Here is a 13,395-nt window from a genome sequence, read left to right as displayed (position 1 = left end):
ACTAAGCAACAAAATTCCTTCTTTTTTCTTCCGAGTTCTTCGGATGATCAATTGTGCTTTGATACCATGTGAAATTTTATTTATTGCAGCTACTTGAAATTATTCTTCTAACTGAAAATTTAATTATGTAGTGTATTTGGTACAGCAAACAACGAATAAAATCACAGTTGCAATTTTCACCATGAAAATACTGCGGAAAATAAAATACTGGAAACTAAGAAATTCTAGTGCACACATAAGAATTTTGACACGGATATTTTTGGACAATTGTCCTCGGAAAAACCCAACTTGGGAAAACCGGTGCAGCAGATGAGGGTTTTATTAATAATTTGCAGTAGCAATTCTGAGTACAATAATTTAGATGTCCAACTAGCACTCTAATCTGAGGAAAATACTAGCAAAAATATCATGAGAATTTTCTCTCACCCCACAACTATTTTCTACCTTTGAAATTACCTCCCTAGCCTCTACGTTGAGCTCCCTGTGTTACCTTCTATGCAGAGCTTACGCTGGCCCAATGCAAATTTCGGCCTTCCTTCCTCTGCCTCTTCTGGGGATTGGAAATCTTCCTCCTAAAATGATGCTTCCCTCCTCTCCCACCTGCTACTCACCCTCTGGCTCTATCTTCTCTGCTGAACTGTTGCTGCTGAGAAAATAGAACTACCTGGGAAATTGAGTATCTGTTCTTGTGTATTCTCCATCACCACATCGACTTCCTCTTATAATTCACTGTTGGAGCACCAACAACCAAGATTAAAACTTAATCAATGGCTAGGATCATCTCTGGATCGATCCGTGTGAGTTTCTAGATGATTCTCACCTTATCTCAATTAATACTGATTAATTAACCATATTCCCTAAGTTTAGACTTAGGAAATATTTAAAAATCAGTTAATAATCTAATTGAGACACTTCTATGCGGAATTTCCAGAAAAGATTTATGGGTTTTGGATATCTCATGTATTCTAGCCTCTCGACCAAATTTCATGGCTAGAACACATTCGATGCTACAAAAACTAACACATCCAACCCAATGTTACACGAAGCAGGAGCGTTTTTGAGAGTAGGAGCATCATTTTCCAAAACTCTTTGGGAGTGGAGCAGACCAAGAGCATACATACATACATATATTCCATTTATATTCATAATGCCAAATTAGTTGTAGAATATACAAAAACATGCATATTTGTACATCATGAAGATAGAAATGGCATCCAAAGTACATTGATGATTAATTATTTGAGCATCAACCATCTAGAATCTAGATTCTATCAATTACAAGCAAGCATACAAATTATTAAGCCATATAATAGAAAGTAGACCATTAACTTATGGAATAAAATGGGTTATTTAGCATCTGTCAACAATAACATGACCAAATAATTATGTTTACAACTATTAGACCATCTACACACCAAAATATGAAGATCGAAAGGTTCAAAAACTGAGCTAGTTGTTAAACACCTCTCTGCAAAAGAAGTGTTTACAAATTGTAAAAGCACCCATGTCACCAAATGTTGTAGTTGTGGGGTAGAACTTCCATGCATGTTCCACCACTCATTGACAACCAATGTTCAACCATCACTTATATCGGGATCCTCATCATTAATATCATCCTTCATTCTTTTCCTCTTGTCTAGTCTGTGCCTCTATCTCAATCCTCTAGGGACATGATTTGACACCACCCAATTTTGATAAAACTGCCTAATCCAAGCCTTAAAATATGGTAGAAAAACCTTAACATGCTTGATCAATGATTTTGGTTTGAATGAAGAGTACATTTATGTTAAGAGCGTGATAAAGGAGTTCAATAATCAACACCACCAACACTAGGGTACATATAAGGCTTGATGCTCTTAATTAAATGTCAATCGCATACCCTCATATATGATAGAATCCAATGAAATGCCATAATCACATTGATCCTGAACTCCTGAATACTGTTAAGTCTGCTGAATTTTGAATCAATTGTGAAATTCTATTTTCTCCATATGAAGTTCAATGAGGTTAGAACTACTCTCGAACATCTTGAAATAATTAATGGTAATGAACACAATTTAAATAAAAGGATAAAATGGAAAGATATAAGAAGTGCCTTGGGAGTAGCACTCCTTGGTTCTAGGAGTGTCCTTGGGAGAGGTTATGGTCCCAAATTGGCAGGAAGCATGCCCAACAGGTCCAGAGCTCATTCCCAAGGGAATTCCTTGAGCACTCCCACTTGGAGTGCAGTTCCCAGGCAGGGAGCGAGATGGGGGAGAGAGGGGAGGAGGGTTGGTAGTTCCTGCATCACTCAAACTTTGTTTAGGAGCAGGTCTGGAAATTCCAAGGCACATTTATCTCAGATCTGTCCTTGGTGAGTTCGCTTCCTGTTCACTATTTAAATTTTTAAGGGTTGGCTTCATGGTATATGTTTGCAAATCCTTCTTGTGAATAAATGCTATAGGAACTCGAGAAGGAAGATTTGTTTAACATATTTTGTTGCTAGAAGTTTCTAAACCGCTGCATCTTATGTACCAGCATTACTAAACACACTCAGATCTGGTTTATTGGTCTTTTACACTAGGGTAATCCTGAAAATCTGAACCATAACCAGACCTGGTTCAGGGCAACTCTAATATAGCTTATAGGAAATTTGTAATTTCATTTTCAGACTCACATTGTTGCCCTAACTTTTCTGTTTGTACGCTGAAAGGGAACCGATACTTGTAGCTCTGGGCTGATATATTTAATCACAATATTCTGTTAAAATCTATAATTGATGCACACCTACAGGAAACCGAGTCATAAATGTGAGTTTATTTGCTGAAGACACTCTCAGAGTCACAATATTATGCACCAATGTTTGCATGTGAAAATAGGTCTGGTCGCTTAGGATTATTACATAAAGAATAGTAATAAAAATTTGAGTTATATCAGATCCAGAACAGGGCAGCCTTAATGCAGCTAGTGGGAAACACATTCAAGCTTGGTTTCGGATTGAAATTATTGCCCTCAATCCTCTGTTATGTATGATCATAAGGTCTTAAGGGAGAATAAGAGAAAATGTAATGGTCTAATTTCCTGCCCACAAATTCATATATCTTGGTGGCAAAGTGCTCTGTTTGTCCATCAAAGCTCCAACCTGAAGATAAAAGTTAAGGATCAACAAGTTTCGCCTACTGATAATGCATGCATGAAGATGATTTCACATAATTCATTTGAAGAAAGCTAACACAGGTTTTATTGATTATATTTATTTTCAGCTTCATTAGAACAGATCATCATCATATTATACCCGATTGTAAAAATTGGATCAGCAATCCCTTTTGTTGCTGGGCACCATAGGCCATAGAAGAGAAATCTTTTATAGGGAAGCCCCCCTTAGCCCGAAGAGTGGGAAGATAAATTAAGGTGATAGTGGTTTATTTTCCAAGTTTCACAGAATTGTTTTCAGATGAAGACCTTGCACTATTTGGTGACAATTCGTGTGGTAACAGGTAGGTTAAAAATCATTCTATGACTTCCCATGTGCTGCAGAATTTTAACAGGCAGTGAAGCACCTTTTTCCATAGCTCAAATAATAAGCACAAGAAATACACTCGCCTTACCACATAAAAATAAACAGAAGTTCCAGAGAGATCACAAATTCCTATGTCATTTTGACAGGCTTCTCTAAATAATTCAACTTTGTAACAATTAGCCCAAAGCAACCCCAGAGAGGGTTCGAAAAAGATATGCGCATACCCATGAGCAGAAAACCATCTAGACAGCTGATAAAGTTGCACAGTTTCATTTGACGCATGGCAAGCCATAAGTAGATAATTGCGGGGCTGCACCACCCAGGCAAATCTCATGATCAATACTGAGTATATACACATTACTGCAAGTCCAAAAATCATGTATCAGAAAGCTGTAAATACAATGAATAACGGATTTGTAGATGTTGCCACCATACCAAAATAGAATTTAATATTTCAGAATCGAGGTTTTATGTGAGTTGAATTATAATGGACTTCTTCATCATGATCCATCTTATAAAATAAATAGTTTTAGTGTAATCATCAATTGTGGTTCATGTTCAAGATAAATAAAAAAAAATAGTAAAATCTGATCAAGCTAGCTAACAAATAAAAGAAGGGGAATTCTAAAGCCAAAAAATAAATAAGGGGGAATTCTAAGTCTAACGCATTGACAAAATAAGTCAAATTATTTTTATTGTGAGGTCTATTATTATTATATTTTAATTTAGTTATCGACTATTAATATTATATTATTAATATTAATTTTAGATATTAATTATGAAGTTTTAATATTATTAATTTTTTCCCAATTAATTGTTATTTATTATTATTAATTTGTTCTTTCTCTTCTTTTCCACTTACGAAGAACTCTTTAGTCTTCATGAAAACTATTTCTTTGACTAATTTTTTTATTTAACATTGAATTAAGCTCCCAATGGTTATATTTTTATTTGATATTAAAGTAATCTCCCAAAGGTTATGTTTTTATTCGATATTAAATTAATCTCCTGATGGCTATTTTTATTTGATATTAAATTAATTTTCCAATAGTTATGTTTTAACTTTTTATTATGTTTCTATTTGATAGTAAATTAATCTCCAAATACCCACGGGGCATAGAATAGATGGTGATGGGTTGTACTGTTAAGTCACTCTATGATGTGAAGGTCACCGGTTCGAAACTCTGTGGGCAAAAATTCGGCCATGTTAAGCGCTTGTGTGGCCCAACCCGGGTGTGATCCCTAGGTGATTTTGACGGCTTAGATGCCCTGGGTCACGGTTTCTCAAGCCACAAGTCAAGCCTAATGTAATCTCTAGAGAACTCAGAGAACTTGACAATCAAACAAAAAATAATCTCTAAACAGTTGTATATTTTATTACATTAATAAAAGTAATTTGACTTAATTGGTCAATCCCTTAGACTTAGGATTCCTCCCCTATTTATTCCCTTGCCTTGATCAAATTTTCCTCATTCTTTTGCCCTGAAGATGAACCACACTTGGTAGTTCAAAGCGTCGGCACTAAAACTACTTATGTGATGGATCTGGAAGAAAAAGCTCATTAGAATTTAATATTTTCACACCAAAGATCTTTAAGTAAATCTAGTAAAAGTCAACACATAATATAGATTATGGCATTTGCATACAAGCTTTCAATTCTTTATGTTGTCACAAAAAAGAAAAAGAGATTCCCCACATGTAGGAATAATAAACCATGAATGTTGCAAAATACCCCCAAATGATTGATGCTAGACTCTCCAATAAACATGGATATAGTAGAATTAGTGGGATTAAGATCTCTTGTTGCTTTTATTACTGTCCTGCGAGTACTCTAAAACAAAAATCAAAGCTGACATTTATCATTAAAGAAAAACATATTTTTTAGATTCATACTGAAACTAACAAAATCATCCAAATAAGGTTAATTTTTCAGCTATATCGCTATTCTACCTCATTCCATGACATACTCAGCTATATACTTTTCTCATTGTTTCCTCCAAATTTAGCTTTGAAATGTCCAATAATTACTCTTAATTATTACTTTGTTCACTATAGGTTGTCCTTAGGGAGAAATCTTGCATACAAGCCTTTTCTAGAAAGTATATCAATGGAATTTGAGGATGACTTCTCGTGTGGGAAGGACACCCATAAAACTACCAATTCGAAAAAAACTTATCCTTTATAATCACTAGATAGATGTTATTTGAGATTATTATTTGACAATATTTGGCTACCAAGCACATAATCCAAGGAGGGTGTAGTTATTGATGAATTTAGTAGGGTTGCTAAGGTTGGCACAACCTACCAAGATTGGCACACATAGGTTGAGGGCCCAATGTTGCCTCGGCCCAAATCCCCACTCTTTAAGCCCAACTCCCTCCAAAAATACTATGTTAGGGTTCCCTTTATATACTTCACCCAACTAAATGAGGATCAATACCTTAATTGGGGTCTATGGATGAAGTGAAGAAGTTAATTGTTTGTTGTCCTATTGGTTTCCTATGTAAAAATATGCAACAAAACCTTGAAGCTAGCCAGATAAATCATTCAAATTCAAAAGATTTAACAATGTAAATAGTTCATATGAATATTTAATTAATACATTGATCAAATGTGTCATTAGAGATTTGGTTAGAGGGGTTTTTTGTTAATATATTTGCTATCCTATGACTGTATACTATAAAATCTGTAGAAAACACAAAGGAAGCAACAATTCCCCTAGAAAACAGCCACCTAATTAGTGCGTTAGCACTATAGATCAAGGATCTAGGGGCGGGAAGGCAAAGCACTATAGATCAAGGATCTAGGAGCGGGAAGGCTAAGAGATGTAAGATAGATCCTTCTAGATCAATCTTAAGCATTATACTAGCAACAAAATGCAATTTCTAGCAAATTGGAAACTGCCTTATTGAGGTAATGGGGTCAAACCCCACTGCGTACACAACCTAGAAAAATTTCAGCAAAAGCATATAAACTTATAACAGTTGGAAAACAATGTTTTTTGAACTCCAAATATGAGATATAGACAAGCATAATTAATATAGAGCCTACCTATGAAGTTTCAATGTAAAATAATTACTTGCAGAGTGCTTGGAACCAGTGTTGAAAATATCAGTATCGTCAAAATATCGACGAGGGTCCTGAAAACATCTTATTGGCAATATCGGCAAAATATATTGGCAAACATAAAAAATCATTTTTTTTTTCAGATTTTTAAACAAAGCCAATATTTTCAAACTATGGGGATATTTAGCCGATATTTTCAAAGTGGAAAATATCACGATACTTACTCGGCGATATATCATTTTGCTGAAAATATCGCGATATTTTAAAATATTGTCGATATATCAGCGATATTATCAACACTGCATACCACGAAAACCCACCAGATTTGCTATGTTATAGCGAGAAAATAATGCATATCTACAACAAAAAATTCAATATACTGTGAAATATATATGGAAAAAACACTCAAAATGGTATATTGAACCTTGGCTAGAATATGATTTTATTGCTCAAAACCCCAAGGCACAAAAATAGCTAATAATGATATAAACATGAAGTGCATGTGAAAATTCGCTTGAAATGAAGCAACTGGAATTAATCATTCTAGCAGACTAAATTATGCAGTTCATTTTCTTATGGCAAAATATCAAATTAATCACACTAAAATTTCTTCACAAATAAAATGTTGGAAGCTGAGAAATATAGAGCACACACAAAAATATGACACCAATATTTTTGGACAATTGTACCTAGAAAAACCCAATGCAAGAAAACCGATGCAACAGATGAGGTTTTTAGTATTATGCAGTAGCGAAATTATGAGTACAATCTGGATGCCGAAAACTGGCAATCTGTTACAAGGTAATCTGGCCACAAAAAATAGAGAGACAAATCTTGCCTCACCCGACACTGATCCAGCTCCAAATCTAGCATAAATTGGGTTGCTCGAACCACTGCGTCAACCTTTTGTGCAAATGTTGCATAGGCCCTCAGACGCACTACCTAGAAGCTGCTCTGACCAAGCTGTCTTGCCCAACTCAGACTTTAAGAAGACTCGCTAGCCCCCCCCCAATAATTTCTCCCGACCTCCAACAACTAAATCGACCCTCACTCCAGCTAAATTGAAATCTTCCTCTAAAGTTGCCTGCAAAGTCCCTGCACAACCTCACTGAGGAAAACTTGGCCCTCTTGTACTTGAATCTCCGGAACTGGAATTTTTGTCAAAATCATTGTCTCTACTCCTCATTGACTCTGCATCCCCTCTTTGGATCGAACTTCTCTCTATTGAATCACTGCAATTGGGAAAATCGATCTCTGCTAAGGAACTCGACCTCACAAGTGTATTCTTCTCCAACCCTATCGACGACTAAGATCATCTCTAAGTTGATCCATGTGAGTTTCTAAAGAATTATCACCTTTCTCAATTAATTCATATTAATTAATCGATTTCCCTAAGTTAGACTTAGGCATTTTTAATTATCGATCAATTAATTTAATTGAGCTGTCTCTAGGTGGAATTTCCAAAAATGATTTATGGGTTCTGGAGATCTCATGTGTTTTAGCCTCTCCACAAAGTTTGAGACTAGAACACCATCCAATGCTACAAAAACTAATACTCCCTCTTAGCGACGAAGGTGTTCTTTCCCATAACATCCTCCATGCACGCTGTTGATGACTGACAATTATGACCACTGCCACTGTCCACCAACTATTGCACCAACTATTGCACAACTTTAATTCATATGCCACTCTGTAGTTGAATCACCCTCATATGCGTTGTTGTTGACACTACACTGTACACCCTGCACTGCTGCCAACTCGGCTACTATGTTGAAACTGGTCTCATGCTGCTGCAACTATTGCAACTAAAATCCTAAATCCTGAATACTGAATCAACTATCTGCAACTGTCTCTTGAGTCTTTGACTGCTACTAGCCTCTGCACTGTTCACTGAGTCTATCTGCACTGCAACTGCATTGTGCTCCTCAGCATTTGACTGCAACTGTCCCTCAAGAACTGACTGCGCCATCTGACACTGATCCATCTGCTACTGAATATCATGGGCGCTTGTAGCAAGGGTATTGATCCAAGAGTAAACATTTGTCCAATGCTCACCTCAATGGATCTTTCCCATCTCTGTGCAACTCTGGAGTCTAGAGCTCTATGTCTCTCCACCTCTCTCCTAGAGGTATAATTGCATACAAAGCGAAGTCTTCCTCTAACTTGGAGGACAACTGATCAATCTCATCTGAAGCTGCTGCCTGCTCCTACTTCTCCTTCTTGTCCTTCTTCCTCTTAGGAAACTGAGTATTGTAGTGGCCAAACTCACCACACCTGAAGCACTTGACCTTCAACAGGTCCTCCTTTTTCTTCTCACCTCCCTCTGACCCTTGTCCCTGACTAGGACCTTTCTTTTCCTTTCCCTTCGATGCAAGGGTTACATTCTCCTCCTCCTTCACACCTTTCGATCCTCTGCTGCTACCACCGAGACTACTCTTGACTAGAGTAAGTCACATCTCCTCCTACATGAAATCTGACCATAAACGATCCCATCTAGTCTCATCCAGTAATGCCTCGAATTGAAGTAGTCCACTCCTCGGAGAAACCATTGATGGTTACACGCACCAATTCATCTTCTTGTAGTGTCTCACCTACGACAGACAACTCATTTCGGATGTCCTGAACCTTGGTAAGGTATGGAGTAACCCCTTCTCCCTTTTGCATCCTAGTGGTTCTCAACTTCTCCTTCAGAAATAGCTTCTGATTCTCAGAAAGATTCTGATATAGTGCTGCAAGTCCATCCCACATTTCTTTGGCCTCTAAGTGTGAGACTATATGATCCCGAACTCCATCAAGGATCAACCGCTTCACCTTGGCCATTTCCTTTTTGTAATTCTCTAGTTGTTGTGGTTTATAAACAAGAATCTCCTCCTCTCTTGCTCGTTTGGTAGCACTGCGACTCGCACTCCCTCCTAGAATGCACAAATTTGCCTATTGCTTCTGCTACCGGAAACTGGAAAGTTCAAATTTCCTCCAATGACTTGGATCTTGAAAACCTCTGAGAGAATCCCTCAGTGTGTGCAATTTCTCTTCCACTCAACACTAATCTACAACTACAATCACTGTTGCAAATTATCTGTGCACAATCAAGAATTTGCTCTACAAAAACACTGATTTGCTTACCTCTGCCTACTGGAATCACTTCCTAGACAAATCAACCCTTCCTGCACTCACAACTGGAAATTAGACCTCCTGTCCAACAATTTGCACTGCCTGGATATGCCCTATGCAGACCTGGAAATCGAGCTACCAGCTAAGAAACTGAATTTGTACTGGATCAATTGTAATGTCCCAAATCAGAAATTTTTGGAGCAAGCTCTTTATATAAAGCTATCATGCATTTACCAGAAGATTTCCATGTAAAACCAAAACAATAAATCTATAAATTGCATAAAATCTCATTAAAAATCACAATGCGAGGAACAATGAGAAATGCAACAACCAAAATCCAGCTTTATTATATATAGATAGATGCCAATACAATAGTTGGGAATGACCCTCCGGTCTCCAAACTGAAACAGAAAAAACAATCACTACACCTGTGGATTCTGAATGAATCCACCAAGGGGAGATGGGTGCTCTCTGGCCTTCTGTGTCACTCACACAAGCCCCTTAGCCTCTGCGCAGTCTCTAGCTGCCTCTACGTAGCTTCTGCTACCTTTGCGTAGCTTTAGCTGCCTCTGTGTCAACCTCTTCAGTCACTGCGCTGACCCTCAGGCACTATCCCTGCCTCTCTGTTATGTACTCACTGCCCCTCGCTGCGACAGGTCACTTGTTTGAATTTTCTCAAGAAACCCTACTCCAAAAAATCGAACTGATTGATCAATCTTGGTGTATCTCCAACTAACCCTCAAGCCTCCTCTTATACTTTCCCTGTTGAGTCTTCAACGGCCGAGATTAAGTCTCTAATCAACGGATAAGATTAGATTTGGCTTGATCCATGTCATTTAGAATCTTCTCACCTGGTTTTATATTAATACCCATTAATATTTTAATTTTCCTAAATTTAGACTTAGGAACCCCATTAAAAATATTAATTATTTTAATATCTCTCTAACTGGGTGGAATTTCCCCAAACCATTTCTGGGTCTTGGAGATCTCATGTGCTTTAGCCTCTCCACCAATTTTCATGGCCAGAGCACATCCAATGCTACCACAAATCAACACTCCCTCTTAGCGAGGAATGTGCTCTAGTAATGTTCCATCGTTGAAACATCACTCTGATCCTTTTGCACCAGTACCTCTGCTGATGCTTGGCATGATGCCTCACACCACCTGCACTGTTTCCTTTCTGTACTGCTTCCCATGACACTGCCACTTCTACATCTGTATTGCATCTCCCTCTGCATCTGTGTTGTTGTTGGTCCTTCCTCCCAACACTGCATCTACACTGCAACTCTCTCTCAAATGCTGCATCATGCTGCCCATAGCACTTCCACTCAACGTTGCAGGAAGCGCCCCCCCCCCCCCCCGGATCCTAGGCCGGAATCGCGCTCCGTACGGAAGCGTTCCGGAAGCGCGATTCCAAAAACTGCGAAGCGCGATTCAGATTTTTTAAAGCGCTTCCTGGATTTTAGGAAGCGTGGGCCCCGAAGCGCGCTTCGGATGGCGCTTCGGGCCCGGAAGCGTGCGCTTCACGCAGCGCTTCGGAGCGCTTCCTCCAAAACCGCGCGGGCAAGGGAAAAATACATCATTTTTTTTAATTTTTTTTTTAAGTTAACTTAAGTTAGCATTGAGGGGGTGGGTTAGGGTGAGTTTAGGGTGAGGAATGAAAAGAATAAAGCCCCCATTCATTCCTCATTTTCTCACTTTGAGTTTATGAGAGTTGGAGAAGAGAAGAGAGGAGAGGAGAAGAGAAGAGAGGAAAGGAGAGGAGAAGAGAGGAGAGCTTGGAGGAGTGAAGAAGGAGGAGCTAGGAGAAGGAGGAGGAGCTTGGAGCAAGAGCTTGGAGGACTTCATCTACAAGAGCTAAAGAGGTAAGTTCAAACCCCAAACTCCCTTGTTTTTTTGAAAAAAAAATTGTATTTTTCTCCTCCCTCTCCTACTCTTTCCCATTGTTTCTACTTGCTCCTTTATTTACAGGTTGTCCACCACCTATATCCATATTCCAAGATGGTGTTCTTTTGGCTTCTATGTATCATTCCACTCTTGGGTTTAATGATGGCAAGGGTGAAGAATAGAAGGGAAGAAACAGAAGAGGACATTGGTGATGGTCCTAATAGTAGTGACCCAATGTATGATGAGGAGGAAGGGTTTGAAGAGGAAGGGGATGAACTTGAAGGGGACACTGAAACACAAGATGGGAAAGCTACATCAACACCCTTGTGGAACTATGTGACCAAACTTGATGGGGGAAAGGGTGGTGGATCTTACAAATTTGTGTGCCCTCATGGTTGTCATGGAGGAAAACCATATTGTGGTTCATATACCCGTCTGAGGAGGCATCTTTGTGGGGTGCTGGACAGTGATGAAAAAAAGGGTTCTGTGGGGGTACAAATTTGCCCAAACATTTCAACTGAAGAAAGAAGAAAATACATCCAAATAGAGATGGCTGCACAACAAAAAAACAAGAAACCAAAAACTCATTCTGAATCAAGTGCAACCTCTAAATTTGGTAGTTGCTCATCTCCTCATGGTACTTCTGCAACCTCTGGAGGTAGAAGAACAATAGGGGATTTCCTTAATGTTGCTGGGAGGGATGATGTGGATGGAAAGATAGTCCGTTTTCTTTGTGCTTGCGGTGTACCATTCAATGTGCTTCGCTCTCCCTATTGGCATGACATGGTAAAGGCTATCAATGAAGCCCCAAAAGGATACAAGGCCCCCAACTATGAGAAAGCTAGAACAGTGTTATTAGAAAGAGAAAAAGCTAAGGTTCAAAGAGCTTTGACACGTTTTACAAATGAGTGGGTGGATTCTGGGGTATCCATTGTATCAGATGGGTGGACAAATATTAGAAACCAACATTTGATAAATGTTCTTGGTGTTTCTTCTAGTGGTGCAATATTTATTGCATGTCATGACTCCTCCTCCATCAGTGCAACTGCACAAAACATTGCAGATCTCCTATTGAAATCAATCAAAGATGTTGGTCCGAATAATGTGGTTCAAGTGATCACAGATAATGCAGCAAATTGTAAGGCAGCAGGAAAAATTATTGAGCGTACTCATCCAAACATCTTTTGGTCTGGGTGCCTGGTTCACACATTGAACCTTTTGATGCATGATATTGTGAAACACAAAGATTGTGGGTGGATTGCTGAGGTTTACAGGAAAGGGAAGCAGCTCATTAAATTCATCACAGGGCATACAAGGGTAAACTACTTCTATGGCACTTACTCCAAGTTGCAATTGCTTAAAATTGCAAAGACAAGATTTGCTAGTTATTACCTCACCTTTAGGCGGCTAGTGAAGGTGAGACAAGCTTTAACTAATCTGGTGTGTGCTAAAACATGGGATGAAATTAACACTGACACAGATGGTGCTAATGCAGTCAAGGACACTGTTCTTGACAGTTACTTTTGGTCACAGGTTAAATATATTTTGCAATTCACCAAACCAATTTATTACATGATCAAGTTTGCAGATTCAGATCGACCAGTAATTGGGGAGGTGTATGAGCAAATGGATAGCATGTTGGGGCAGATTAAAGACATTGTTGAGCCTAGAGATACCACCTTGTACAATTATATTCGTGTAGAGGTGCAAAACCGATGGGAAATGCTAAATATTCCATTGCATGCATTAGCATATGTTTTGACACCTAAATACTATCATCCATCATGGCTTTCAACACCAGCACCTAGGGGGGGAAGCAGGAGAAAACCACA

At 38.5% G+C, this 13,395-nt stretch overlaps 1 protein-coding gene across 7 annotated transcripts in view; it reads right to left on the bottom strand.

The window, feature by feature from the left end:
* LOC149207029 (mitochondrial pyruvate carrier 1-like) overlaps positions 1–13,395 on the bottom strand; it is a 291,335-nt gene that overhangs the window by 53,612 nt on the left and 224,328 nt on the right. For 4 of the 7 annotated variants that reach the window (XR_016252611.1, XM_089395634.1, XM_089395633.1 and 1 more), the window contains exon 4: positions 3,724–3,859. The exons of 1 other annotated variant lie outside the window; for it this stretch is intronic. Coding sequence is in view for 5 of the 6 variants with exons in the window: in XM_089395634.1 (XP_089251760.1) it covers positions 3,724–3,859 (136 nt within the window). In the remaining variant the exon portion in view is untranslated. Of the gene's footprint in view, positions 1–2,881; positions 3,122–3,723; positions 3,860–6,733; positions 6,865–13,395 lie in introns of those variants that run through there. 2 more of the 7 variants (XM_089395632.1, XM_089395635.1) reach the window with 2 other exon arrangements.

Source organism: Pinus tabuliformis, chromosome 1_2, assembly GCF_031772625.1.
Source record: "Pinus tabuliformis cultivar Carrire ecotype Pingquan chromosome 1_2, CPIR1, whole genome shotgun sequence".
Taxonomy (NCBI): domain Eukaryota; kingdom Viridiplantae; phylum Streptophyta; class Pinopsida; order Pinales; family Pinaceae; genus Pinus; species Pinus tabuliformis.
Note: the sequence above shows the minus strand (reverse complement) of the source record. Positions and strands in the feature narration are given on the sequence as shown.